General features: G+C 54.6%; 2 protein-coding genes across 3 annotated transcripts; one reads left to right on the top strand and one right to left on the bottom strand.

Moving 5' to 3' along the window:
* Positions 1–3,987: 3,987 nt before the first annotated feature.
* Positions 3,988–15,456, top strand: Tmem179 (transmembrane protein 179). The gene is made up of 4 exons (XM_008856355.2): positions 3,988–4,357; positions 12,620–12,757; positions 13,578–13,656; positions 14,923–15,456. The coding sequence occupies exons 1-4, from the start codon at positions 4,053–4,055 to the stop codon at positions 15,100–15,102; spliced, it is 702 nt and encodes a 233-aa protein (XP_008854577.1). The 5' UTR covers positions 3,988–4,052; the 3' UTR covers positions 15,103–15,456.
* A 2,521-nt stretch (positions 15,457–17,977) lies between these two features.
* CUNH14orf180 (chromosome unknown C14orf180 homolog) lies at positions 17,978–26,214 on the bottom strand. Of its 2 annotated transcripts, XM_008821450.3 has the most exons (5): positions 25,863–26,214; positions 22,445–22,571; positions 20,653–20,782; positions 20,267–20,302; positions 17,978–19,836 (listed from the first exon to the last, which is right to left on the bottom strand). In XM_008821450.3, the coding sequence occupies exons 2-5, from the start codon at positions 22,553–22,555 to the stop codon at positions 19,601–19,603; spliced, it is 513 nt and encodes a 170-aa protein (XP_008819672.1). In that variant the 5' UTR covers positions 22,556–22,571; positions 25,863–26,214; the 3' UTR covers positions 17,978–19,600. The 2 variants fall into 2 exon arrangements, with proteins under 2 accessions (XP_008819672.1, XP_017650668.1); XM_017795179.2 differs by lacking the exon at positions 20,267–20,302.
* Between the last annotated feature and the right edge of the window lie 338 nt (positions 26,215–26,552).

The raw sequence follows: 26,552 nt of genomic DNA, 5'->3' as shown, positions 1-26,552 counted from the left end.
GTTCTGTTCAAGCTCCTGGGTCTGGGGTAATTTGCCTCAGCAGCACAAAGAAATGCATATCACTTACTGTCTCTAGGAAGTTTGGAAAACAGAGTCTACCCTAAGAATGGTGAAAATGCCAAAATGACCAAAGCAGACTGGGAAAGGGGGACCAAGGGCTCAGGCACACGGATGGGTGTGCTGTGGTGTTCCAAACACCCACCTGAGGCCTGTGTCCCAAGAGGGTGGCTGTAGAGACTCCATTTACCAGAGCTGTGTGACTGTACCAGGGAGAGACAGCTGCATCACGGAGCAGCCCAATGGTGCCTCCGGTAGGTGCAGAGTGGGAGCATCTGCTCCTCACAGGCAAGGTGGGCTCAGGTACCACAAGGAGCGGGCAAGTCAAAGGGGGAAGTAGGGGAACAACACAGGGTACAGCAGAGATGGTCTGGATAGCAGCATTCTCCAGAGAAGACATGGATACTGCTGCTCTTACTTTTCTTTCATTGGAAGAGCATGACCCCAAGAACACCCCCGTCCCAGTTAAACATCGTGATCCCTTGCCTAGCTTCTGAGCCTAAGTCAACTTCAGACTCAGAACCACTGGTTAGAGAACAGCCAGGGCCAGGAGAAAAGATAGTGCAGCGCCCACATATGCCTGTTACAACTGCCTCCCAATCGAGTCCTCTGGCCAGGTCTGCACCACGTGCCACCGCACTGCTGCTGCTTGTAAACCTCAGACTGTTTCCCAGGAAACAAGACCAACTTGTTCCTTTAGAGAAGGGCTATTGAATTTCGTATGTTTGCCTTGTATCCAAGCATCTTACAAAATCTTCTTACAAATTCTAATTATTCTGATAGAGCAGCTTGAGTGTTTAGTATAAAGTCGTATTATCCTCCAATAGAGATAATTTCACTTGTTTCCATGGAGACGCTGTGGATCTTCTTGTCTCTGTTCATTAGGAAGACTCCAAACAGTCAACAGTAACTGTGACAGTGAGCTTCCTGTCTTGATTTTGATCTAAACAAGTACAAACTTTTGATGTCTTAAAGGTAGACTCTATCATATTCTTTTCTATAGTTTTCTTCCGGTTTTACACAGAGTTAAAAAACCAGAAAGGGTTACTTAATAGTACAAAATGCCTTTTAGCTATGCCTTGACATAAGAAAAATATAATCTCCCTTTATTTGTTGATAAATTTCCTGAAGCTAAGCTCCTTTCATATTTATGGGATGAATTATATTTATTCATATTTTCTTATTAATCCATTGGGTTCAATGTACTATTATTTAAAAAGTTGGCATCAATATTTGTTTTTCTACCTATCACTTTTAAAATTTTTATTTATTATTTTTATTTTATGTATATGTGTGTATTGCCTGCATGTAGGTAAGTGCACCCATGTCGTGCAATGCCCGAGGAGGTCAGAAGAGGCTGTTGGATCCCCTGGGACTGGAGTTACGGACAGTTGTCAGCTGCCATGTGGGTGCTGGGATTCGAACTTGGGTCTTCTGCAAGAACAACCAGTGTTCTTAACTGCTGAGCCATCTCTCCAGCCCTGGCATCAATATTTGTGAGTGCGATTTCTTTCCCTCACAATGTTGATAAGGTTTTTCCATTTCTGTAATGTTGGCATTTAAAAACAAATTGTGAAGTTTTTCATATTTTCTATAGATTGAAATTATTTCAATAATAAAATGGTTCATTTTATGGGTTAACTTAGTTGGACAAGGAGCACAGATAAATGGTTAAACATTATTCTGGAAGTTCCTGTGGGAATATTTTTGGATGAGATAAATATTTAACTCAGTTGAGTAAGCTGGTTTCCCTCCATAAAGTGAGTGGGCCTCACTGTACCCATTCTATCAGTTAAAGATCTGGATAGAACAAAGCCTGACCTCCTTGGGGCAGTGGGGGGGCTTGTGCAGCAGAAGCCCTTGAACTTGAACCAAAGCATCAGCTCCCTCCTGGCTCTCCAATCAACCCTGCAAATTTGGACTTGCCAGTCTCTATCATTATGTACCCAATTTCTAAAACAGTGCCTCTCTCTCCTCCCCTCCCTCTCTTTTTCTCTCCATAGAAATAGGATATTGACATCCCATTACACACACACACACACACACACACACACACACACACACATATCCTATTGACTCTTTCTCTGGAGAGTCTTGGCTAATACAAATATCAAAGGCAATCTCTGATTTTTTTTAAAGATCAGGGGGAACTCATATGTAGGAGTGACATTTTTGGTCTTTTTGAGACAGGGTCTCCCTGTAGCTCCAGCTGGCCTGGAACTCACAGAGATCTGCATACCTCTGCCTCTCAGGTGCTGGGATTAAAAGTGTGCTCTACCATACCTGGCCCAGGAGTACCTTTTCAAATGGTGATATTCAGTCACCCCTCTGACTTCACCGGTTTCTCTGTTAATTGTCAGGATCTTTTTCACTTTCGCCAAAGCTACACTATACACTCCCCATCCCCAGGGAGCTGTTCAAATCAGTCGAACCAGGGCTGATGAATGAGTTGGATTTTCACACTTTTCTGGGCTGGGGCTGGTTGAATGTCCTGAGTGATCCCTTCTGTTTGAAGGACTCCGTGGCAGCAGAAACTTGGGTGAATTCTTTGAGGAAAGAGTAGTTGCTGCAGACACGGCCTTCCACGAACATAGTCAAGGGAATGCAAAACAAATTTTCCATTTGCAGAAGACAGGTGACAAATGGTGATGAGAGTAAGGAGAGAGATTTGACCTCCTGGTGAAAAACAAAACAGCTTAGGCATTGATGAGCTCTGCTCCATCTAAAACTGATCACATTGAAATTCTTGTTTGGAGAAGGGTTTGCAAGATGGGCAGTTTCCTAGAGATCTGTGTGTGGTCTGCAGGAGCACACAGACACTAGGATACTAAACAATATAGTTTGAAACTTAAAAGCCTGGAGATATTATGCCCCCATAGGGAGACAGTTATATGTACATATTGTGGAATGCTGCATGGCTACTAAGAGGAAACCATAACCTGTTTGTGCAGACAGGGAATGATGTCCGTGGCACTGCTGAATGAATGAATGATCTGTAGACGTAGGTATATGAGGTGAAGCCGTTTTGTAAATTGTGTAAAATGTCTAGAGAATTAGACATCCGATTGTGGAAATGTCACTCTGATGGTGTGACAGGGTCAGGGGAAGAGGAGAAGACTTGATATTTTTTCATTATACACACTTCTTGCTGAAATAAAAAAAATATATATACTTCAGCAAGAACACAGAAGTCTTTAGTGCTTGCAGCAAAAATGCTGACGTAATTTTCATCCAAAAGAAGCAGCTCAAGGGCTTGTTCGCTCTGGGAATTGGACTAACTTGTGACTTAGTCTTAAGGCAAACTAGAAAAAGCATTAGTTCTGTTAATTAATGTGCCAGGAGTTTCATCTCAGCAAAGACGTCTTAATGAGGTGCCACGGACATCCATTATTTATCTTACAAACGCGGACTGGAAGGACCTACTGTGTCAGGCTGAGGGCATGGCTCCCAGGGAACAAACGCTCACAGGCCACGCCACTCTGTCCAAGGGACACCCCCCCAACCCACCCCCACTCTCTGTCCTCTTCCTCTGTACCCTGGATTGTCCAGCCTGGACTACAAATTCATCTCTATCCTTCTCTTCCCTAGCTGCTAGCCGATGATACCCTTAGTAGCAGACTCAGGTCTCCACAAACTGGCCCTGCCTGGTTTCTGTGGAGCATCTCCATCAATGCAGGACGGCCTGGTCCAGCGTGGTGTGCATCCAGGTAACCCTGCGGCCGCGGGAGCTGTCCGCGGTGCTGACCACAGCTGCGCCCGGCGGCGGGAGCTGTCCGCGGTTCTGACCGCAGGCGCGCCCGGAGCCCGGCCGATGCGCACGCGTCTGCGCGCAGCGCGCTAGACCTGCGGGCGCAGCCACTGCGCAGCCTCCCACGCGGCTCGGGCCAGGCCTGCGCGGCGCCGGTGACTCCCAAGCCCCGCTCCCGGCCCCCCGCCCGGTGGTCCCGTCCCCGGTCCGCGGCCCGCGCCCCTGCCCCTCTCTCCCGGGCCGGGCCATGGCGCTCAACAATTTCCTCTTTGCGCAGTGCGTCTGCTACTTTCTGGCCTTCCTGTTCAGCTTCGTGGTGGTGGTTCCCCTGTCCGAGAACGGCCACGATTTCCGCGGCCGCTGCCTGCTCTTCACCGAGGGCATGTGGCTGAGCGCCAACATGACGGTGCAGGGCCGCGAGCGCTTCACCGTGCAGGAGTGGGGCCCGCCGGCCGCCTGCCGCTTCAGCCTGCTCGCCAGCCTCCTGTCGCTGCTGCTGGCCGCTGCGCACGCCTGGCGCACGCTCTTCTTCCTCTGCAAGGGACACGAGGGGTAAGTGGGGGACTCTCAACAGCCCTGCACAGACACATGCGGCACTCACGTGGCGCCGGTTGCCCCAGGCCCTCCTGTCCCAGAGGCCTAAGCCCCTCCATGTTCTGCTGCAGAGGCCTCACCGCCTCCAGAGAGACTGCCCTTTGTCTACACACAGGCACAGAGGCCATTAGGAAGTCCTTCCTCCATGTACGGCCCCCTTTTCCTCCAGGAGTGCACTGTCCAGCTTCTGGGGCCCTGACCCCTTGAGGTGCAGATGTTGCACTGTCATGGTCACAGGCCTGGGCCCTCTGCTGGCTCAGCTGGGACCTGGGATGGCTCCCAACAGTTTTGGGCCTGCTTCCCCCCCCCCCCCCCCCCCCCGCCGTGGATGGGAGAAGGGATCAGGCTTTGGGAAGAAGGGACACTCTTGTATCTGCCCCCTCATTTGGGGACAGGATGACAGGGGGTATTTAGGGGGAGCCCCTTGATTTCCTCCCCTGACTCTCAGGCCTTGACTGGAGTGATGCAGTGTGTGTGTGTGTGTGTGTGTGTGTGTGTGCGCTCTGTGATCCCGGTCCCTCTGTTTTCCTCTTCACCTTTTCCTGCTTTGTCACCCCACTGGAGCAGTGAGACGCAGTTCACTGGGGTCTCAGTCAGTGGCAACCAAGAGCCCATGCTCTCAGTGGGCCAGAATTGCTGGACCCTGGAGTGGTATTGCCCCTTCAGGGAGGGGAGAGTACTCCCAGATCCAACCCTTTACCCACCTCTGCCCCACCCTACCCATGTTTTCTTTTCTTTCTTTCTTTTTTTTTTTTTTTTGGGTTTTTTGAGACAGGGTCTTCCTGTAGCCCCAGCTGTCCTGGATTCACTATGTCCTGGACCAGGCTGGCTTCAAACTCACAGAGATCCACCTGCCTCTGCCTCCCGAGTGCTGGGATTAAAGGTGTGTGCCACCACACCTGGCCTTCTACCCATGTTTTTAATAGCCCCTCACCCCTTGCAGGGAGGTGGGAAGTGAACAAGGGGTTCTGAGGATGTAAAGGTTGTGGGAGGTGGGATAATGGGGACTCCTGCTAGAGCACCCCAAGAGCTCTCAGTTTGGCTTTGGCATGGAAAGAGAGTCCACAGGGGGGAGGTGAATAGGGACCCTGGGAGCAGAGAGGGTCAGCAGGGCTGTGGAACCAGGAGGAGGGGTTTGAACCTGAGGACTCCAGGTGTGAGTGTCCTGGGGCTTCTCTAACAAAGTACCGCAAACGAGGACCTTGAAACAAACAATTACACTTTCACAGTACCAGAGGCTGGAAGTCCAGAATCATGGTATCCTCGGAGTTGGTCCCTGGGAGGGTCCTTCCTATATCTCTTCCACCCTGGTAGCCCAAACTCTCCTCATGTTTCTTGGCTTGGGGCAGGATCACTCCAGTCTACACCTGTGTCCTTGAATGGCCTCTTGTCTGGTTCCTTCGCACCTTCACATGAGGGCAGTTCAGACAGCCATGTTTAGAGATACTAAGGGTAGGACTTGGATGTGGATTTTGGGGAGATACAGTTCAACTCATCGTGTTAAGGCTTGGGATGGGAGTTCTGTGGTAAACCAGGTCAGTCCCAAGAGGCCTCCAAGTGGTATGGGCCAAACTCTGGGCTGTGAGGTTGGGACTTGCTCTAGGGTGAGCCCATCGGCCCTAAGGCAGTATCCTGCCCTTCCTTGGGACTTCTCTGCCATCAGTCCCTCAGTGTCCAGATGAGCTTGAGAGCTCATCCACACTAATGCCACCAAACTGGGAGTCACCTCAGTCAGGGCTCTGAGTGCAGGTCAGGGCGTATGGAAGCACCCTGACTTCTGTGCAGGAGACAAGCCTGCACGAGGACATGGAGTGGCCAGAGGCAACTACAGGGCCTGAAGTCCCAGTTGTCTGGGGTGCTGGGCAGATAGGGCCATCGGTTGGTTATTGCTCACGCACATGCTCTGACCTTCTTGGTGTCCCTGGAAGAGAGGTGGCCTCACAGTGCTCATGGTCTAGCCAGGCCAACCTGAGGGAGCTCTCTAGATAGGACCCAGCTGTGTGGACAGGAGATTTCAGTGTGCGTGGGGGTGGGGTGGGGGATCCAGAGGCTAGGCTGGGGCACAGGGTGAGGAGGTAAAGAGCACCAGAGCTTGCAAGGTGGGAATCTTGGACACATAGCAGCCTGTTCGGCACTGGTTAGGCAGCAAACCCAGAGACACCAGCTTCTTTGTCCTTTGTCATGTGTAGGTGTCCATCTGCCCAATAAGGTGGCCATCACTTAAAGCCCATCTTAAAGATGGAAAACTGAGGCCTGGAGTTGCCAGCCGCCCAAGCTTCCTTTGTTGTTCTTGTGCTCCTGAGGAGTGGTACAGGCTGAGGTGCAAGCAGCTCTCTCACCTCTGGGTACATGCTGGCTGAAGCCTACCATGAGACTTGGAAACTATAGAGGACTTGGTATGTCATGGCACGTCCAGGAGGACTACTATGGACCTGACTGCACCAGAGACAAGGTCTGGGCAATTCATGCTTTCCACGGTGGAGCAGTTGGAGGTCCCTGTCCCTCTGCTCCAGTTCTTGGGGCTCACCCATCCTATCACAAATGGCCTCTATCCAGGCTTGTCTTCTCTAAGGATGTCTCTAGGGATCATCCTGCTTGATTACTTGGTGTTGTTGGCAAGGGCCACAGGGCTGGCTGTCTGCTACCCTTGCCCTGTCCCCTGTTCAATGCAGGTAGCTGTCAGCCAACGGTGCTGACAGCCAACTGTGCTTACCAGAGTCTAGTTTGTGGGCTTGGGCCAAGCTCTGGTGAGTCATCCTGGGCTGTGGGATGAGCCCAGGGCAGGTGCATCTTCTTAGTCTGTGTCCTCAAGCCAAGCATGGGACCTGGGGTATAGGAGTCATCGCACAATGAAGGACAGAGGTGTCTGGACCATGAGTTTTACCATTTTTGTGGCCACACAGCTGGCCCTCATATATTTTCAGACTCAGGACCTGGTGAAGAAGTCAACCCTCACTGTGCCAGGTAGTTCTGGCCACCTGGGAAGGTTGGGTCTACAGAGGCCAGCAGTGGGCAAGGGGCTCAGTGCAGTGCAATTGCTGGTTAGGTTGTGTAGACATGGTAAGCAAGTCGTAGGTCATGGGGATTTAGGAAAGCAAAGAGGGCATTTACAGTGAGCTCATATGATGTAAAGGGCCTTGCAGGTCTGCTGGACATGTAGCTGTGGAGGATACCAGCTTGTTGGGTCCTGGATTCAGGGGCTGACCAGTTATTGTCAGCACGTGCTCTGATTCCGAGACTAGCAACCCGTCCAAAGGTTGCTATTGGAGATGCCTTTCCAGCAGTGCCAAGGCAGAGCACTGCCCTTTGGCCTGCTCAGGGACTCTCTTGGTTGGCACTAAGCTTATGGACCTTATGCTATGTCAGAAGAGCCAGCTTCTCCTTATATAGGGTATGTCTGCTGTGCTAAGCAGGTTCAGGCTGCTCAGGCCTTATAGGGACAGAGGGACAGAGTCCAGGGCAGCATTCCAGTGAATGAATGAACAGGCTGGATTCCTGGCACCTGAATCTTCAAGGGGATGTCCACAGGGAAATGGGAGGGCCTGGGTGAGCCATGTGCCTAGGGCTTTGCTCCAGAGCAGCCCTCTGAGCTGAGCTGAGGTTGGTACCAGTGTGTGAGTGATGGACTAGGGAGCATTGACTTAACACAACCCATCTGCCTGCTCACACCTGTCGCTCAGCCTTCAAATTGCTCCCAGGCCTTCCCAGGATAGCTGTTGCCATGGAGATAGCACATCTGAGGCTGGGCACCCTGAGACGAAGTGAGAGGAAGACGGGTTAACCCTGTGTGTGCTGTGCTTCTCCTTCCACCTATGGTCCTGTCTGGCTGGCCCTTAGTGTATGCTTTCAGGGACAGGAAGGTGGTTTATAAACTCAGGAAATGATTCAGGTTTAGCTTTGAGCACATCTGGAGGACCCAGCAGGTTTTATCAAAAATGACCAGAGTGGAGAGAAGAGCCAGAGACTGCTGACCAGCTCGGTGGACTTCTCCTACCTTGTGGGGAGCATCCTGATCCAGGCATGGGAAGAGCTGTTCATGCCAGCTTTATGGTGTGGTTGGAGTGTCTGGAGTCTGCAGGAAATCAGGTTTTCTGGCTGTCCACATTTGTGCTGTGAGTATCCTCGGGGCAAGAAGGGGTGTTTGGGCCCAGAGCTGCTGTTTGTCTCAGGTCTGCTTACTACAGGGACATGGGCTACCAGAAGGCCTTCCCTGAAGGGGCTCTAGCTGTTCAGAAATTGCAGACTGTGCACTCCCTGCCCCATCTGGAAGTTTCAGAACTCTGCCGCATCCCCCTGGAGAGGGACAGGATGTGATGCTAGATTATGGTCTGTTTGGCCTTGCTCTCTGCACCATGGTCAGCTCGGTCCTCAGAAAGCTGCATCACGGGAATGCTCTGTTCGGGAAGCTGAGATCGCCAGGCATGCATGGTACTGCTGCTGGACAGGATCCTTGGGAGGGCTGCAGGAGACTGTCCAGCTGGTGAAGGGACATGTGTGCCCTCGGAGTGGCTGTCTGAAGTCCCCATTCCTCAGTGGTCCATCTCACTGGATTTGTGTACCAAGGACAGGCCCATATCCTTGCCTCTGCCTGTGGAGACCTGGTCCATAGCTGCCCTTGGCCACCCCATTCCCCTTGGCAGGGCAGAGCAGCCAGCCTAGGTCTGAGTTGTGGGGCATAGGCCCTGGGTGAGTGCCCTGTTATCCTCTACTCGTGGGCCACTGGGGAGGAGGGTTCCAGTGGGCTGGGCAGGCCCTTTCTCTTTGTGGGTGGGCCTAGCCTCAGCCTCCAGGTGTCTGGTTCCCCACTTCCTACATCCCGGGTTCCTAGCAACACCACCAGCTTTGGGTATGGGTACAGGTACAGCTGAGCTCATTAAGGGTCTGGGAGGGTAGTGGACCCTTCTCAGTCTTGAGACAGTGTAGAGTGGTCAGTGAGCACTCAGGAGATAATAGGCCATATCCTCTCAGTCCTTCACTTGCATGAACGTCCCCAGTTTCCACAGTGACCCCTGGGAGACCCAATTCTCAGGAGAAACTGAAGCTCAGCGGGGTATGACCTGCTTAGGGTCATGCAGCTGACAAGGGGCAGGGATGGGCCTGATGCCTGGTTTGTGGGAGACTCGGAGGTGGAATAGCTCTGATCCCATTATTCTAACTGGGGCTCCTAGGCTAGGTGGGGTTTAGTTTAGTCACAGCATCAGGTCCTGCAGGAAGGAGGTGTTCATTTTAGGGAGGGCAAATTCAGCAGATAGCTGGGCTGGATGAGAAGGAAAGAGTGGGGTCTCCTAGGGGCTCCATAGTGTCCCTGTAGCCATCTCTGGCCAGAGGGGCCTAGGGAGTTCTCTGGAAGGAGCAGGCCTTCCTGGAAGAGCATGTGAGCCTGAAACAGCTCCCGGAGGACCAGGAGTAAGTCTCCTCATCCATTCTCCTTTCCCTGCCTGGAGTAGAGGGCACTGCATCCTTGTCCGAGTCCATACTGGGAGGAGGAAGGCACCGAGTCCCTGTCCTGGTCCTTATGGGAGCAGAGGGCATCAGGTCCCTACCTTGGTCCTTGAATCAACTTCTGGGCAAGAATGGGGAGGGGCCTGAGGAGCTAACAGAGGAGCTCGTGCAGGGTGTTAGGTGGGGCAGGGCCCAGAACTGTCCTATGTACCATGAGGAGCCATGGACAGTCACAGCACTGTCAGCCTAGGATGGTGGACAGTGCACATGGGTGCTCTCAGGCAGTGTGGAGGCACCTGCCACGGACATCTGGTCTTCAGAGCCCTGGGTTGTACTGCTGTTGCAGGGGACTACTCCTTGCCTGCCCTTGCTTCTGTGACTACCCTGTCACAGCTCAGGCCTTTGAGAGCAGCCTCATGTCCTCACCCTCCCCTAGGTCTCCCCAGTGATAGGGTTCAAGCTTCCCATTCCTGGGGGTTTCTACTGTTGGTCTAGCTGTTCCCAAGAGTGTGTGGCCTTGACTGGCAGCCCTGTACAAAGCTAAGATGTCAGGTGGTGACCTGGGTTTACTCTTAGCATGTCAGCCTTGAGGGGTTGGGACTGCACTGTTCCTGCATCTTGATCCTCTGAGTCCAGTGTGGGGCTGGCAGATAGATGCTCAGAACAGTGTGGATGAATGCACAGGTGAACGAGCCCACAGTATGCACATGGCTCTGCCTGCTTACACCTACCACTGTTTTCTGAAAATCTTGTCTGTTAGTTGCCTACCACGGAACAGTTTTTAGGTCACTTTGCTTATATTGTGAGTGCAGCTGGCCTGGACCCAGTATCAGATCCATCACAGGCTGGAGGCAGGCAAGCTCCTTTATTGACTATTCTGCATTGTGGTACCAAACTCTGACAGTTTGGGTGATCCCCGAGAGTCTGGTGGGTGGTACCCCCCTCTGCCCCTGTGGAGTGTTTGAGCTGTGGCCAGTGCAGGCCTCCCTGAACTGGCTCCCCTGGGCTCCTGATTCCAGGCCTGGTCATGTAGGACCATGCCAACCGTGCACAGTGTGGCCTTCTAGGTTTAAATGAATCAGAGCAGGTCCCTGACGCAGGTTCCAGCTTCGTGGTAGTTCAGGTAAATGTCTTCCTTAATGTCTTAGCCTGTTCAGGGTGTTAGAATATCCCAGACTCGGTGACTAAGAAAAGAAGTGTGCTGTCCTCGGTTCTGGAGGCCGGATAGCTAAGGTCAAGGTTCAGGCATTTCCTGGCTCATGGATGGCTTTCGGTACCTTCAGTTGGTGGGAGCTCCCTGGTTTCTTTTTTCTTTTTTTTTCTTTTTTTTTCGGTCTTTTTGAGACAGGGTCTCCCTGTAGCCCCAGCTGACCTGGAACTTGCTATGTAGACCAGACTGGCCTTGAACTAAGAGACCCGCCTGTCCCTGCCTCCCGAGTGCTGGGATCTAAGGCGTGTGCCACCACGCCCGGCTTTTTTTTTTTTGGTTCCCTTTTGTAAGGACACTAATCCCACTCATGAGGGCTCTGCCCCTGACCCAGTCATCTCTCAAAGGCCTCCCTGCTATACATTCACTGTTAGGTTTTAGGGAGGAAGAGGGGAAAGTGGGGTTTGAAAGAAAGGCGTTGAGTGGAATCGTCCTTCAGGTAAGAGCTTTACTTACACAGCAGCAGGTGGTGTGGCGAGGGATCTGAAGAAGAGATTCAGCCCCTCAAGACAGAGCAAGGTGTCCACTGTTAATGTTTCCAGGGGGAAGAGGAGGTCCTGCGCTGTGAAGAAACAGCCCTAGTTAATGTGTGGAGGGCGTGCATGACTCAGGCTGTGACAAAAGTCTCTCTCTGGGTAGGGAGGTGGGGCTGGGCTAATGCGTGGACTGGAGTTATGCTGCCTCTGGAGCCTAGGCAGCAGGGAGGATGGGGAAGGGTGTTCTCACTGTGCTTAGAGCCTTCTCTGCATAGGGCTTAGAGGGCCTGGCACTGTCAGTTACTTTGGGGGTTAGGATTTCAGCCTATGAATTTGAGGGTCACAAACCCATTACCATCGTCGACTGTGTGAGTGGATGGTGTTGGAAGGACATCTTGCATTTTCAGTGTGTGTGCTGGCTCCTGGGCTTTGGAACTAGCGGTCTTAGGTTCTGGGCTTGGCCCTGCCTCCCTGGTATGGCAGCAACAGCAAAGATCAAACTCTGGATCTGTTCTAGTTCACTTTTATGTTGCTGTTATAGACTCCGTGGCCAAAAGCAAGTTGGGGATGGGATGGGGGTGACTTGGCTCACACGTCCAGGTCGAGGTCCACCACTGAGGGGAGTTAGGAGAGGAAGGCTGCTCACTGGTTTGCTCTTGGACTCATGGCCAGCTACCTTTCACACACTGCTCAGGCCCACCTGCATAGGGGTGGTGCCAACCACAGTGGGCTGGACCCTCCTACCTCAATTAGCAATAAAAAAAATGCCCCACAGACATGATCACAGGCCAGCCTGATGGAGAAAATTCTTTACTTGAGGTTCCCTCTTCCAAGTGACTCTAGCTTGTGTCAAGGTGACAGTAACAACAAACCAGGTAGGGTCTGTGAGAGAGCACTGGAAGCTTAGAGGGTCAGGATATGAGGGCAGAAGCAGACAAAGGGGAAGCAGGCTTTTGAAGCCCCGTCCAGTCCCATTGGGGCCCTAGGTGCCTACTAGGAAACCCAGAAGGTTGACCTCCCCCATGTCAGGGAGTGTTGCTGGGGGGTCCTGAGTGGTTCCCTCCCTTAAAATCTCTCCCTTGGCCACGGCTACAGCTCCTTTTTCTACGCATTCCTGAATCTCCTGGTCAGCGCCTTTGTGGTCTTCCTGGTCTTCATCGCCAGCACCATCGTGAGCGTGGGCTTCACCATGTGGTGTGACACCATCACCGAGAAGGGCACCTTTTCCCAGAGGTGCGTCTGGGACCTACCCCCCTGCCCCCCAGCTGCCTCCCTAGAAGACCCACTTACTGTCTGGGTCTCAGGATGTTTTCTTTCCTGAGTCTGAGGCTTTGCCCACTTGTGCCCCCACCTGTGCTCCATCCCTGAGACCAGCACCTCTTGCCCTGCTCTAGGAGCCTGCAGTGTTACACAGCTCCATCCGTCTTCCCTTGTCACCAGGGATTGGAGGGCAGGGTTCCAGACAGCTTCCTGGGGTCTGCTGTATGCTGTGGGCTAGAGGTGAAGGCCCCAGGGTGGGTATTGGGGCTGGGGCTTTGGCCCCAATGGGGTTTGGATGACAAGTAGTGGGCATCATGTAGGGCTTTGAGCTTGGCAAGGCCTGCATCATTGGTTAGTTTTAGCCCCTGTCGCCACCGTGTGGCAGTGGGATTTGGTCTGTGCTTGGTGGGTCTGCTGTGCCCACTGCTCCCTGACACTTGTGCAGGGCTGCTATGCAGACTGTCTCGGGGACTGAGGGCCTGGGTAGGGCACCTGTGATAACAGAGCATCAGACTGACAGTGGGGACCAGGGGCGCAGTGACCAGACAGCTGAGGCTGATCCTTGTTCTCGGGGGGCTCAGGGTCTGTTGGAAAAGTCTATAACTTCCCTTCCTTGACACCTGTCCTGTTCCATCCATTGAGGGAGGGGGTCAAAGTTGACCTCCAGTGGAGTCCCCGCAGTCTTTCCCTTCTGTCCCCCTGGGGATTGTCCCCTCTCTGTTTGGGAGTGATGTTCTCTGCACCTGGCTGAAAGGCCCAGAAGTCACCAGCCACTTGGCATCTTGCTGTTTAGCTGCAAGGACCTCCAGGACAGGAACTTGGAGCTGAACGTGGACAACTCTGCCTTCTACTGTCAATTTGCCATTGCCCAGGTAGGTGGGGCTTTGGGTAGGAAAGGAAGTGGTGGTGTTGGGACTCCAGTTTTCACCAAAGGAGGAGGCAGACTCGGGCATGGTGCGGCCCCCCCGGGAGGTGCAGACTGTGGGAGCAGTGAGGTGACTTCCTGGGGGCAGGGCTGGAGATCTGGGGTTTGGAGGCTGAACGGGGCTTTTGTGGGGGCAACGGAGAGCAGGCAAGGGCAGGCATGCAGGAGCTGGAAGTTGCCCAGGGTCTGGTATGCAGGAAGTGCTGGGTGGCTGGGAGGGGAGAGGAAGGGCATGGGCTCTGGCATTGCCAGTGGGACAGAGTTTAGATTCTGGTCTGACTCCAAGTGAGCTGTGTTCAGAAAATGATGGAGGGTCAGGGTTGTTCCCTGAGCTACCCGATGCAGTCTGAGGGTGAGTGTCCACTGGAAGACCCCTGTCCTACCCTGCCCTGCCTTCGAGGTGACTTCCAGGCTATGGGGACACATCAGTAGTCAAGGGAGCTGGGGAAAACTTTGAGATTTTACTGTCCAGTGAAGTCCACATCTGTGCTCCAGACAGGTGATATGATACAGGCCAGGGGCAACTGAGTGGGGCTGAGCATGGATGCCTGTCCCTTCCCACAATACATAGGGCCGTCACCCTGCACAGCTTCTTCTAGGCCCTGTCTAGTCTCTGGGGGCTCAGGTTGGCCCGAGAACTCTTGTCAATGCCCAAAGCCCTGGGAAGTCTGAAAGTTCTTTTCCCAGATGAACTGAAATGGTCAAAGACACCTTCACGCAAATTTAGTGGAAGGTGCTTTAGAACTAATTTGCGCCAATTAGATGGAGGCATGTGCAGGCTGAGGACAAACACATTCAAACGAGAATCAGTTTGATGCGGTTCAGGCCTGGAGCTGATTAAATTTTTCTCCTTCAACTGTTTGGAAACAGCAGTTAAAGGTCAATTTATTCCACTTGGCTGGAGGGGCTCCCTGATTTACAGGTGCTCCTTAGAGCTGAGTGGGCTGGGTTGGGAAGAGAGAGCACTACCCGGGCCCGCAGGGCACCAGTGAGAATGGCCAAGTAGCCTGGCTTTTACACAAACCTGGGGCATATTGGGCACGACAATCACTACATAGAGGAAGCCAAAGGTAGGGTTCACATGGGCTCTCAGGTCCCCCAACCACCTCCGCCCTCTCTGCACCCTTTCCTGCAGAGCTAAAGCTATAGATAGGTACAGGGCACGGTGGGTGACAGCCCACTGGTCCCTGACACTGCCCTACCTTTTGTACAGTTTGGCCTCTGGGCCTCATGGCTAGCCTGGATGGCCATCACCACCCTGGCATTCCTGAAAGTCTACCACAACTACCGCCAGGAGGACCTGCTGGACAGCCTGGTCCATGAGAAGGAGCTGCTGCTGGCCAGGCCAGCCTCCCGTGCCTCCTTCCACGGGGAGAAAAGCGCCGTCATCTAGACTGTGTGAGGGTCTAGGGAGCCTCCCCAGACCCCTATCTGGAAGGCCTGTGCTGAGGGGTGGCTGGGGCCCCACCCAGGCTGGCCAAGGCAGCCCTGCATCTGGCTCCCAGTCCTGTCCACCGTGAGCAGAGCACCCAGGTTCCCATGAAGAGTCTAATAGCGCCGGCACATAGAGAGACCTAGGGACCCAGGGGGGGGCACGCTCCTGACTTTGTATGTAAGCCAGGGCCTCTCTCAGACATCCTCTGGCCGTGGTTGATGTGGTCCATATGATGCCTCTGACCTATCTGGAAGGCCTGTGCTGAGGGGTGGCTGGGGCCCCACCCAGGCTGGCCCAGGCAGCCCTGCATCTGGCTCCCAGTCCTGTCCACCGTGAGCAGAGCACCCAGGTTCCCATGAAGAGTCTAATAGCGCCGGCACATAGAGAGACCTAGGGACCCAGGGGGGGGCACGCTCCTGACTTTGTATGTAAGCCAGGGCCTCTCTCAGACATCCTCTGGCCGTGGTTGATGTGGTCCATATGATGCCTCTGACCTATCTGGAAGGCCTGTGCTGAGGGGTGGCTGGGGCCCCACCCAGGCTGGCCCAGGCAGCCCTGCATCTGGCTCCCAGTCCTGTCCACCGTGAGCAGAGCACCCAGGTTCCCATGAAGAGTCTAATAGCGCCGGCACATAGAGAGACCTAGGGACCCAGGGGGGGGCACGCTCCTGACTTTGTATGTAAGCCAGGGCCTCTCTCAGACATCCTCTGGCCGTGGTTGATGTGGTCCATATGATGCCTCTGACCTATCTGGAAGGCCTGTGCTGAGGGGTGGCTGGGGCCCCACCCAGGCTGGCCCAGGCAGCCCTGCATCTGGCTCCCAGTCCTGTCCACCGTGAGCAGAGCACCCAGGTTCCCATGAAGAGTCTAATAGCGCCGGCACATAGAGAGACCTAGGGACCCAGGGGGGGGCACGCTCCTGACTTTGTATGTAAGCCAGGTCCTCTCTCAGACATCCTCTGGCCGTGGTTGATGTGGTCCATATGATGCCTCTGTGTGACTGTGTGCCCGTGTATGTGCATGCGTGCGAGCATGTTGTGTGGATGGCAGTGTGCCTGCAGGGGAGGTGAGGGTACTGGTAGCTGCCCTTCCACAGGCTCCACTATGTCCCTGGCCCTGGCCCTGTCTTCCTGTCCCACGGTGTTTCCAGCCTAGGTCCCCAGAAGGCACTCCCCACAACAGCAGCAGGCGGAGGAACCTGGCAGGAGTATGGAACCCTGGGCTGAGCGCTGTCTTCTGCCCTGTGAGGACACTTGGGGCTGCTTGGCTGTGGTCCCCTGCAGGAGAGCCCCACCCTTCTCCCCTTGAGCTCCCTGGCTGGCATATTCCTGTGTTCCAGAAGAGGCAGCCCCATGGGAAGGGCCCATCCCACCCAGGTCTCAGTGAGTGTATTCAGTGTTCCTGTCCCTAGTCTGAAGTTGTGCCCCACTGCTGCCCCTTCACTTCTAGGGAAGGTGAACCTGTGTCTGTGCTCACTGTCCACCCAGCTGCTGGTGTGCTTCTAGGTGGGAAGCTCTGGCTTCCCAGAGGTGTGGGACTTGTGGGGCATGTGAGGTGTTCAGCTTGGCCGTAGGAGTAAGAGCCAGCAGGGATGGTCAGCATGCTGTGCAGGTAGGGTGACTGTCAGGGCCAGGTGGATCCACACCACTCCAGCCTTCTCTGAGGGCATTGGCTTGAGGCCTGGCTGAGTTCCCAGCAGGGAAGCTGAGTGTTGGAGGAGTGCTTCCACAGAGCCTGAGGTCCCCAGACTATAGTCGACAGGACATGGGACCCTGTCTAGCCCTCAGACCCCTTCATCTTGTGTCCCCAGGGTTGACTCTTCCCTCATTTTCTGCTCTGCATTCCCATTCGGGCTGTGGCCATCTGGAACCTGGAGGAGGATGGGGCAGGCTGGGGGCTTCTGGGACCCAGGGTCTGTTCCAGATGTGGGCTTGTCCTTGGAAGCAGCCTCAAGAATTTCAGGGAGTTGGTCTGGGGCTGGTCAGGCCTAGAGAGCCCTGCATCTGCTACAGATGCACAGACCTGTCCCCCAGATGTCCCTGGGAAAGAGCCACTGTCAGGACCTATTGGCTGTGGCCATGGGCCTGGCGTGTCTGTCCAGGACAGGGGCCTCCCTGGATGAATGACAAGAGGCAAGCAGAGACAGCAGGCTCCAGAGGAGTCCCCAGCTGACCCCCCCAAGATGCCTCTCTTTCTCTGCAGCTTGTCACTGGGAAACCCTTGTTTCAATCTGCCTGGTGAAGCTGACAGTGGCAAGTCCTAAGTCTTCATGTATTTGATTTTCAAGTCAAAATAACTAAATAAAGATGAACACCCGAGAAGCTATGTCTGTGTCTTTGCTGGGTCCCCTGCTGTTCTTAGCTTTAGCTGTTCATTTATGATTTATAGTCTCCTCCTGCTCAGTTCCCGAAGCTTTCAGGAGGGCCCTGCATGCCTGTGCATTTTAAGGAGTTTGACGCCTGTGGTTGCCCATGTGACCCCCTTCCCGCCACGCACGAGGATGGGACTTGTGTACATCTTTGAACAGTATTTATTCAGAGACAAAAGGGGTTTGGGAATGTAGCTCATAGTTCTTGCCTAGCATGGTGAAACCCTGGGTTTAATCCTTGCACTGTAAAAACAAACTGACAAATACCCCCCCCCAAAAAAAAAATCAAAACCAGCTGGTTTGGGAATTTATCTCAGTGTTCTTTCCTAACATGGTGAAACCCTGGGTTTAAACCCTGCACTGTAAAAACAAACTTACAAATACCCCCCCCCCCAAAAAAAAATCGAAACCAGCTGGGGCACAGTTTTATGACCCCCTGCAGAGCTGGGCACATTTTTCTGTGGCCTTTGTAGTGGACATTGGCTGAGGTTCAGGACGGAAGCCCTAGCCCCCTGCTGAACATGGGCTGGCCGACTTCTTTCCTGGAGGGTCCATCCACCCCCTGCCCCAAAGTAGGGTGGGAGGGATGGCCTTAAGGCCTGTGACCTCATCTCTTTGTGTCTGTTTCCTTATCTGCATTTGGGCCAGTAGTGAGCCTGCCCTGTCCCAGGGTGGGGGGAGATGGAATTGGTCTTGGGGATGGCTAGGGTGGTGTAGGGGGCAGCAACCATGGTGATGGTGGATCTTAGGGAATGTGCTCTCCAGCTGGTCCTTTCTAGGCCACTCCTAGAAGCAGAACCTTTCTCTACTGGTCTCCTCCACACTATGCCTCCCAAATTCTGTAGCTGGAGACCACCATGTGGGGTCCCTGAGGGCCAGAGGAGGGCATACAGCAGCCTAGTAAGCTGGGAATCCAGGCAAGTCTTGTGGGGGATGTGGTCCTGGAGGAACGGTGGGTCCCCCAAATTCACATGAGTGACAGTTACAAGGACCCATGGGCTGTAAAGGGTAGAGCGGAGGTGCTCCAGTGTCTAGACAAGTGCACTGGCCCCGGAGGGATTCCTGAGCAGCCATTCTGTAAAGATCTGGGGACTGAAGAGGCTGCAGGTATTTTCATACAGAATATTTTCCGTTCACATAAGTAGTGGGGACACATTAAGAGAACAACTACCTGTGCTCTCAAGTCTCACACTGGCCCCCAAACACTCATCACATGTTTATTCCAGGGTGGCACACGCTCCCCCTGGTGGTTCCTCCTGGTGTCTGACTGTGGGCCTCTTTGCTGTGCTCGGGGCTCCCCTTCCATGTGGGTCTAGGGAGCCCTGAAGTTTGTTGTCATGCGCTTCCCTTGGCCCTGCAACATAAGTGACAGGCTGTGCCTATGCAAGGTTGGGACAGCCACAGGCCCTGCAGCTGGTGGTAGTCCTGGTAGCCTTGGGCTTGGTCGAGGCTCTGGTAATAGGGCCCAGGTACCATATGTGTTCTGAGAGCAAGTGGGTCCGGATCTAGGCTGTGTTCCCACACTACTGGGCTGTGTCCCCTCCCCTCCCCCACTACAGTGGCAACCATAGATCCTAGTAGGGGGAATCAGACCTGGCCTTAGAGGATGGGATCCTGGTACCCACAGGGCTCCATGAACTGCAGAGAGACAGTGTGGCAAGGGTTGGCCCTCAGAGCAGTAGGAAGCTGGGGCTTGCCTTCCCAAGCTGCCCCTCAGATGCGGGTGGCACTCGTCCTCAAAAGGCTGCTCATGGTGACATCCAGGTGAGGGAGGGCTGGACAGAAGCACAGGAGTCCCCAGCCACAATGGATAAAGAATCTTGGGATCCCAAGACCCCAGCCTGTACTGACTGGAGCAGGGGAGGGTACCTGCTGTGCCAAGCCAGAGATGTCCCCGTTTCTCACTTGTCCCGTGGCAGCAGCCCCCTAGGGCTTCTGGGTTTGCGAATCATTGACCAGCTGGGCTCTGCCCTGGGGTTAGCCTCCGTGCCTGGGCACACAACCATGTGCAAACCCAAAGGTCACTGTGGGCCCCCAGAGCTCTGCCCTCCAGGGCTGTCCAAAGGCAACATTGCTATCCAGCCATGGTTCAGAGCTGCAGGAGGCAGTGCCAGCAGGCAAGGACCACATGCCACAGACGCAGGATGAGGACGCGGAGCCAAGCCCGGAGGTCCTCCAGGGCCACCGTGACAGGCTTCCCTTTGCCACAGTACAGGCCCAGCACGGCTCCAAGCAGGACACACACAGTCAGCCACAAGAATAGGGAGCCATTTCGAGGTGCCAGCTGGAGCAGGGGGCCACCACGGGAAGTTGACCGGCTGGGCACTGTAGGCGGGAGGACGGCAGGTCAGTCCGGGCCGGTGTACACCAACCCTCCCCAGTGAGGCTCTGTGAGGCATGCCTCCTGCTGGCAGGGCTGGGATGGAGAAAGATATATGATGCCTGACTGTTGACATGCCTTTGGTCATCATGGTGGTGGTAAGTTGGGGGCCTAGATAAGTCCTGTGGAGCGAATTGGACATAGACTCCTGCCCCACCTACCTAAGGCAGACTGCACCCACATGGGGGTGTTGCTGTCCTGCATGCCAGTGACCTAGGGAATGGACCTGTGGGAATAGGGTCCTTTCAGGGCAGTCAGGGTCTAGAATGACTGGGGGTATGTGGGCGGGGAGGGGCTGAGGCTGCCTCTAGTTCTGCCCTGTGGGGGTGGAGGCCCAGGACCCCCTGGGAAGATGGAGTTTCGTCCAGAACTCACCCTTGACAGTAGCCTTGGTGTCCCTGTGGGTGATGTCTGGGAAGGAGACCACAGATGACTGAGTTGGCAAAATGTCCCCTGCCCCTCCCACGCCACCACACCTGGCTCTGCAGGTCGGATGCCCAGCTCCTGCAGGAAGCGGACCCCTCCCTCGAGGGTAGTGGTGATAGGGAAACTGTGGCTGTGTTTTCTCCTGCAGGCCACCGTCCCACTGACCGCAGCCTGTTCCCATGACCCCACAGTCTAGGTTTACTGGGGCTCTGTCTGGGAAGGTGGAACAGGGACAGGCCTCTCCAAATGGCACCAGACTCTACCAGAGCTGCATGGACACTGCCAACATCTCCATCCCACCCGGACCCTTGCCTCAGGGTCCCAGTCCCTCTTACAATGGACGGCCACCTCCAAGGGCTCTCTGAACCGCACGTGTCTCGAGGTTCTCCGTGACTCATTATCATGGCACCCACGATCTGGTCGGCTGGGTCTCAGGATAGAGGGGGGGTACTTCCTGTTACCCTCCTAGGGTAGGGTTGGGGAATGAATGGCCATGAGTCCCTCCTGCTGGAGACCCTCAGTTCTGGCAGGTCCCACCTGCCTCCACTGGGCTTTGTACAGATGGCCCACTGTGGAGGACCAAAATAGGTCAGGGAGACCTCAGGACCAGCCATCTACCCGCCCTAGACCTTACTCTGCTGCTCTGTGGGAAGGGATGAGGTCAGTGCGTGGCAGGCCCATGCTTCAGGCCAGGCTGTGTCCCCTGCTAATCCAGGGGCTCTGAGGGAAGATCTCCAGGTCAGAAGGAATGGCCAGAGTAGCCCAAGGGTGCTGAGGATAACCACCACCAACTGATGGCTGCCTGAACACAGTCACACTGACCCCTGACAACACTATCAGTGACCAGAGAACATGCAGGGCAAGGACTTAATCTTAGCAACTGTCCAGCACCATGGACCTGGCTTGAGACATCTTGAGCTTCTGTCTGTCACATTCCCTTGGACAGGGGTTGCCAGGCAACTCAGACCTCACCTTGGGGCCTCAGGAAGATATGAGGAACTGCACCTCTGCCCTCCAACTCCTCTGCATTGCTTCGATGCCAGGCTGCTGTTCAGTCCACAGTAGGGACTGTGAGGGGAGCCCTGGGACATGGAGGAGGGGTGGCGAATGGTGGGGAGGGGCCCTGGTTTAGGGATCAGAGCCTGCAATCTCCCTGAAGTGGGGGCCGAGCCAGGGCGGGGGCCTGAACTGAATGGTGGCTGTGGCCAGCTGACTGGGTGGGGAGGGGTCTGTCCCCAAAAGACCTCTCTCTACCTTCACTCGTGCTGTATTTCGGGCTGCCTGGCAGATGGAGATAGGCAGCTCATGCCCGGGGGACACCTTCCTGCCATACTCCAGGTCAACATGGGGCACCAGTGCCTGTGAACCTGTGTTTTAGTCTGTGGGTCAGAGCACATTGGAGGCCATCTCCAGGTGGCTTTTGGTGGGGCACTGGACTGTGCACAGCCTGCTACAAAGCCTGGAGAGGCTGCCCTGCTCACCTATATCCTCCTGTGATGAGGCTCTTCTGTTACTGCCCTTCCCTTGGCCTGGCACTGAGCTCAGTCTCCATTAGCCTCAGGGTCTGAGGTCCGGGTACCTCCTACTTGGAACGTCATGTCTGCTTCCTGTGTCACTCCCCTCTCCTGCCTCTTCCCTGATTAGACCTGGACTGAGCGATGACAGCCTTTGCCTGTGCTGTCTCTACCCTCCCCCTTGCTCTGACACCCTCTTCCTCCAGCTAACCAGCTCTCTAGCCTCCCATGGCTCCCACTTCTCTGCCCATGTCCAGCTTCCCTCCCTGTCCCTCTGACTTCTTCAGTCTGACCTCCATCAAGCCCTGTCCTTGCATGTCCTTGCATGGACCCTGACCTGGGGCAGTGCAGAGCCTCCCTCCAAAGCCCTGAGCTTGATCCCCTCTACCCAATTTGGTCACACTGTGTGAACCTGGTGTCTTGGCCAAACCAAACGCTTCAAAGTGGCGCTACTACCCTATCCCCAACCCAACCCCTGGTCTTCTCCCCTCCCAGAATGCCTGGGTGGAGGACAACTTGATGGCAAGGACAGGGATCCTGCCTGTCCTTCCTGAACTCCTGCCCCTCCCTGCTCACAGTGGTGGCTTGTGTCTGAGGCACAGTGTAACCTTACCGTCTCAGCCCTGGCTGGCTGTGAGCCCTGAGTGAGCTCCTCATTCTCTCTGGTTGGATGCTGTGTCTGTGGTTGGGAGCTGGGGTGCGAGGCTCGAGCTGCAGACCTCATTTACTGGAGCATGGTCCTAAGATAAGAAAGATGTTATTTATTGCACAAGCAGTGCTTACAGAGATAAAGATAAAAGGACAAGAGAATGCCTCCCTGGAAACTGGACTGTCTTTCCTGGCTCCCATCGTTCTCGTAGGTGCGAGCTTTCCTTTGTGGAACTCCGGGTGCAGATAAATCCTGCTCCCTGCCAGCTCAAAAGCCTTACTGTCAGCAATTTCCTCTGCAGCCACAGTCTTCATAATTATCACCTTTGACGGCTGTGTAATATTCCTTTGGGCTGATATCCTGAGATTATAGCCACCCACTGTCATGGTCTGATCAGGAAGTATGCAGTTTATTACAGTTATTTGCAGTGTTCTGTGCACACAGTTAGCCACAGTGAACCTCTGTGCTGCCCTCTGTCTGCATGGGAGGCCCCGAGACTTGATGCTGGGAGCAGATGACGGCAGGATCTTCTGTCAGAGATCCCCCACAAGAAAGGCTCTTCTAGAAGGTGTGCTGTGCCTTCTGGATGACCCTGTGCTCCTGGGCCTCCAGCATGGCCCCTGTGTTTCTTCTCTCTCTCTCTCAGAGAGTCTGCTAGATAGTCTGCTGTGTCTTCTGTGTGTCCCTGTGTGCGTGGGCCTCCCGCATGGCCCCTGTGTTTCTTCTCTCTCTCTCTCTCTCTCTCTCTCTCTCTCTCTCTCTCTCTCTCTCTCTCTCTTCCTCCCTCCCTCCCTCCCTCCCTCTCTCTCTGTCTTTGCATATATGCATATCTCTTGGTGTCTCTGTCTTTCTGCTTGTCTCTCTATCTCTATGTCTGTCTCTCTATCTGCCTCTCTGTCTCTGATTCCATCTCTTTCCCATATCACATCATGCGTGTTTAGGTTGTTAAGACGTTCTGCCTGCCCAGAGCCATGCCCTTTGTCAGTCTCCCACTCCCTTTGGCAGCCTGCAGGTGTGACTGTTCTGCTCACGGAGCAGATTCTGTTGGGCGCCTGGGCAGGGAAGCCAGGGACCAGACCCTCCTTCTTAGCTTGTGGGGAATTGAGGCCAGAGAGAAAGGAGATGCCCCTGGGGACTCCTGCAGGCTGAGATACCCCTGGGACTCCTGCAGGCTGAGATACCCCTGGGAATCCTGCAGGCTGGTCCTCCTGTCTTCCTCAGCTGGGTGGGGAAGTGTGGTAGTGTTCCTCCTCCACCTCATCTAGGTTCTCCCAGTTCTCTGCACCAGAGCCCTTTTGAACATTGCTGTGTGCCCCAGGCTTCTGTGGACTCTCTGTGGGCCTTCTCCTGGAGGGCTGAGAGTGGGTAAGAATAAGGGGCTTGCTCTGACTCCAAGGAGGACAGCCTCAGGGTCCCTCCGGGAACGGCTACCTTGCTGGCCCAGAGGCCTCTAGGTTGTCTTCCGTGGGAGATAACGGATTGGCTGTGTCTGGATGCTCGGCAGGCATAAATATTTCGTGTGGGCCAAGGCCCTATTAATGATGTCTGCCCAGCCCTGCTCTGTGTGTCTCAATTACCTCAGAAGGGAGTACACTCTCCTCTCAGAACATTGGGTTTTACTGCGGTAGGGTCAAGAAGGGGCCAGCCATGGGGAGCAGATAATACAGAAGCGGAGGGAAGAGGGGGAGGGGGGACGGGAGGAGGGACGGGGACGGGAGGAGGGATAGCTTATCTCCAGGCTGGTGGGAAGGTGCAGCCTCCCACATCTCCACTTTACTGCTAATGGCCACCTCGTGGTGGGGGTTTTGGGGACTGTTGGGATTGTGGGTCAAAGTGAGTTGAGGGGTGCTTGTATCTAGGCCTGGATTCCCCACTCCCACGAGCTCATTGTCCCTTGCTGGTCTTTGGGTTAGAGGAGCTGAGCCTTAGCACTAAGGGGGACAGCCATGGGGCTGTTTCCCAGGATAAGGGGCCTAATCCTAGGTGCCAGGCCCTCCCCTAGCCATCATGGTGTGGCTATGACACTCTGCAGGCCCCAGGTCCTGGAACTATTTTCTGCCCTTTATCACCCATCTGTCATGAGCCAGCCTCTGAGCAAATACACTCAGATTACGGCCTGTCCCTGCTGGGGCCAGGCCTGTGCTTGGGGCAGGTGGGAGGGGAAACCAGCAGCCTTGCCTGCTTCCACTAAGTGTGCCAGAGCTCTTCCCCTCTGCCATACTAGACTGGTGTGTGAGCCCCAGGGAGCACTCTCCACTTGACAGAGGCCAAGTCAGACTTGGGGGACAAGGGACAACGGAAGCCCCATTCCCACCTCAGAAAGGAATATGGGTGCACACACACACACACACAAACACACCTCCATGCACACAGACATGTGTGAATAAGGCAGTCACATGTGTGCAAACATGCCTCTGTGTGTCTGTGAACACACTTATATGTAAAGTCTCACATGCTAGCACAGGCAAGCCTCAAGGCTATACTTATATACATACATGGACTCTCCACAGGTCAACACTCACACGCTCACACAAACGTGTGCCCGCTACTACTTCACACACTCCTAAGTGTGCATGCTCAGGCATGCACACTCATGAACACACAGCAGGTCTCAGAGCAAGGACTGGATGCTGCACCTGAAGCCCAGGCAGCTGGATGTGGTGTGTGTGTCCTGCTGGACACAGACAGCCCCAGGGAGAAAGGGCTTTCCCCAGAAGTCAGCCCTGAGGGCCTGAACTGGAGGGTCTAGGCACTCCTGTCTGTTTCCTGATCCTAAATCTTGCCAAAGTCTTAGCTTGAAGACCTTCCAGAATGTCTTCTGGGATCTGACGAAGGCCTTCCTTCCTTCACTTTGTCTTGAAGCCTCTGGGAGTCAGCAGTGACCATAATGCCATGTCTCTCCATCTGCTGTCCTACCTCATGCCCTGGTCTCTCCCTCAAGACTGACTGGCCACACCGTTGTGCCTACCACCCATCTGTCACACACTGCCGCATCTGTGATATGTCACTGAGTGTCCCTGGTGGTAGACAGGATGCCAAGTGCAGCAGCTGGCACATCAGTAATTTCAGTACCCCACACGCCCTGCCTGCCCCACACAGGTCCTTTCTCAGTTTCAACTAGTGACTGGCATCAAGCTTTGCAGTCATGGCTTCTCCCCTCCCTGCCTGTGTTATGCTGGGGATCTTCTGTGGGCTGTCCCTTGAGGAATGGAGGTGGGCCAGGCTCTTGGGAAGTCAGAGTCTCTGTGGGGCCCTCCTCATGAGCACACATGGGACACACAGACAGGCAGACAGACAGACACAGAGACACAGACACAGACACACAGACACACAGACACACACACAGACACACACTCGCATGCTCACACAAGGCCTGGCCCACCTGTGCTCCTGTGGTATTGTACTGTTCCTGTGTGTGCTTTCCCACCTGCCTTGTCCTGCGATCTGCTGCGGATCAGAGCCACACGGGGCAGGAACCGGAGCTGGTGCTCACAGAGCAGTCGAGAAGTTTCCATTACAACAACATAGGGCGGTGGCCTCAGCAGTCTTGGGGGATGACCTGCTTGTTGGCCTCCGGGCAGCTGGATCTGAGGGGCTGTTACATGCAGGGCCTGGTGGTCCCAGGTAGAGCTGACTCCTGTCCCAGGCACCTAAGCAGCTTGGCCACAGGACTGTGTGGAAGAGCTGACCCTTCAAGGGTGGCTGTGCCCTGTCCCAGCTGGAAAGGAAACGGAAGTGTGGATACTCCTCCTCTCCCTGTATCACCCCTCCCTTTGCAGGGCGGGAGGCAGATGGGGTCCCGGGAAGGGCTGCTGCTCCTGCCAGGAATAGCCTGGAAGCTCCCCAAATACCAAGCATTCCTAACTCCAGTGAGAGGGAGAGCTCCCCCAGAAGGCCCCTGGATAGACTGGCCTCTGCTGGTCTTGGCCAGGGCTCAAGGAGCAGGCGCTGGGCTCATGCTCCCAGGCCTCATCCACGCTAGATGCTGGGTCTATTCCTTTGGGATGCATTTGGTTCTTGTGAACGTAGCACAGGTGATAGTGATGTGTCAGTGGGCTTAAGGGGGAGCCCA

Source organism: Nannospalax galili, unplaced genomic scaffold (genome assembly GCF_000622305.1).
Source record: "Nannospalax galili isolate Female #2095 unplaced genomic scaffold, S.galili_v1.0 scaffold68, whole genome shotgun sequence".
In the NCBI taxonomy this organism is placed as follows: Eukaryota; Metazoa; Chordata; class Mammalia; order Rodentia; family Spalacidae; genus Nannospalax; species Nannospalax galili.
Note: the sequence above shows the minus strand (reverse complement) of the source record. Positions and strands in the feature narration are given on the sequence as shown.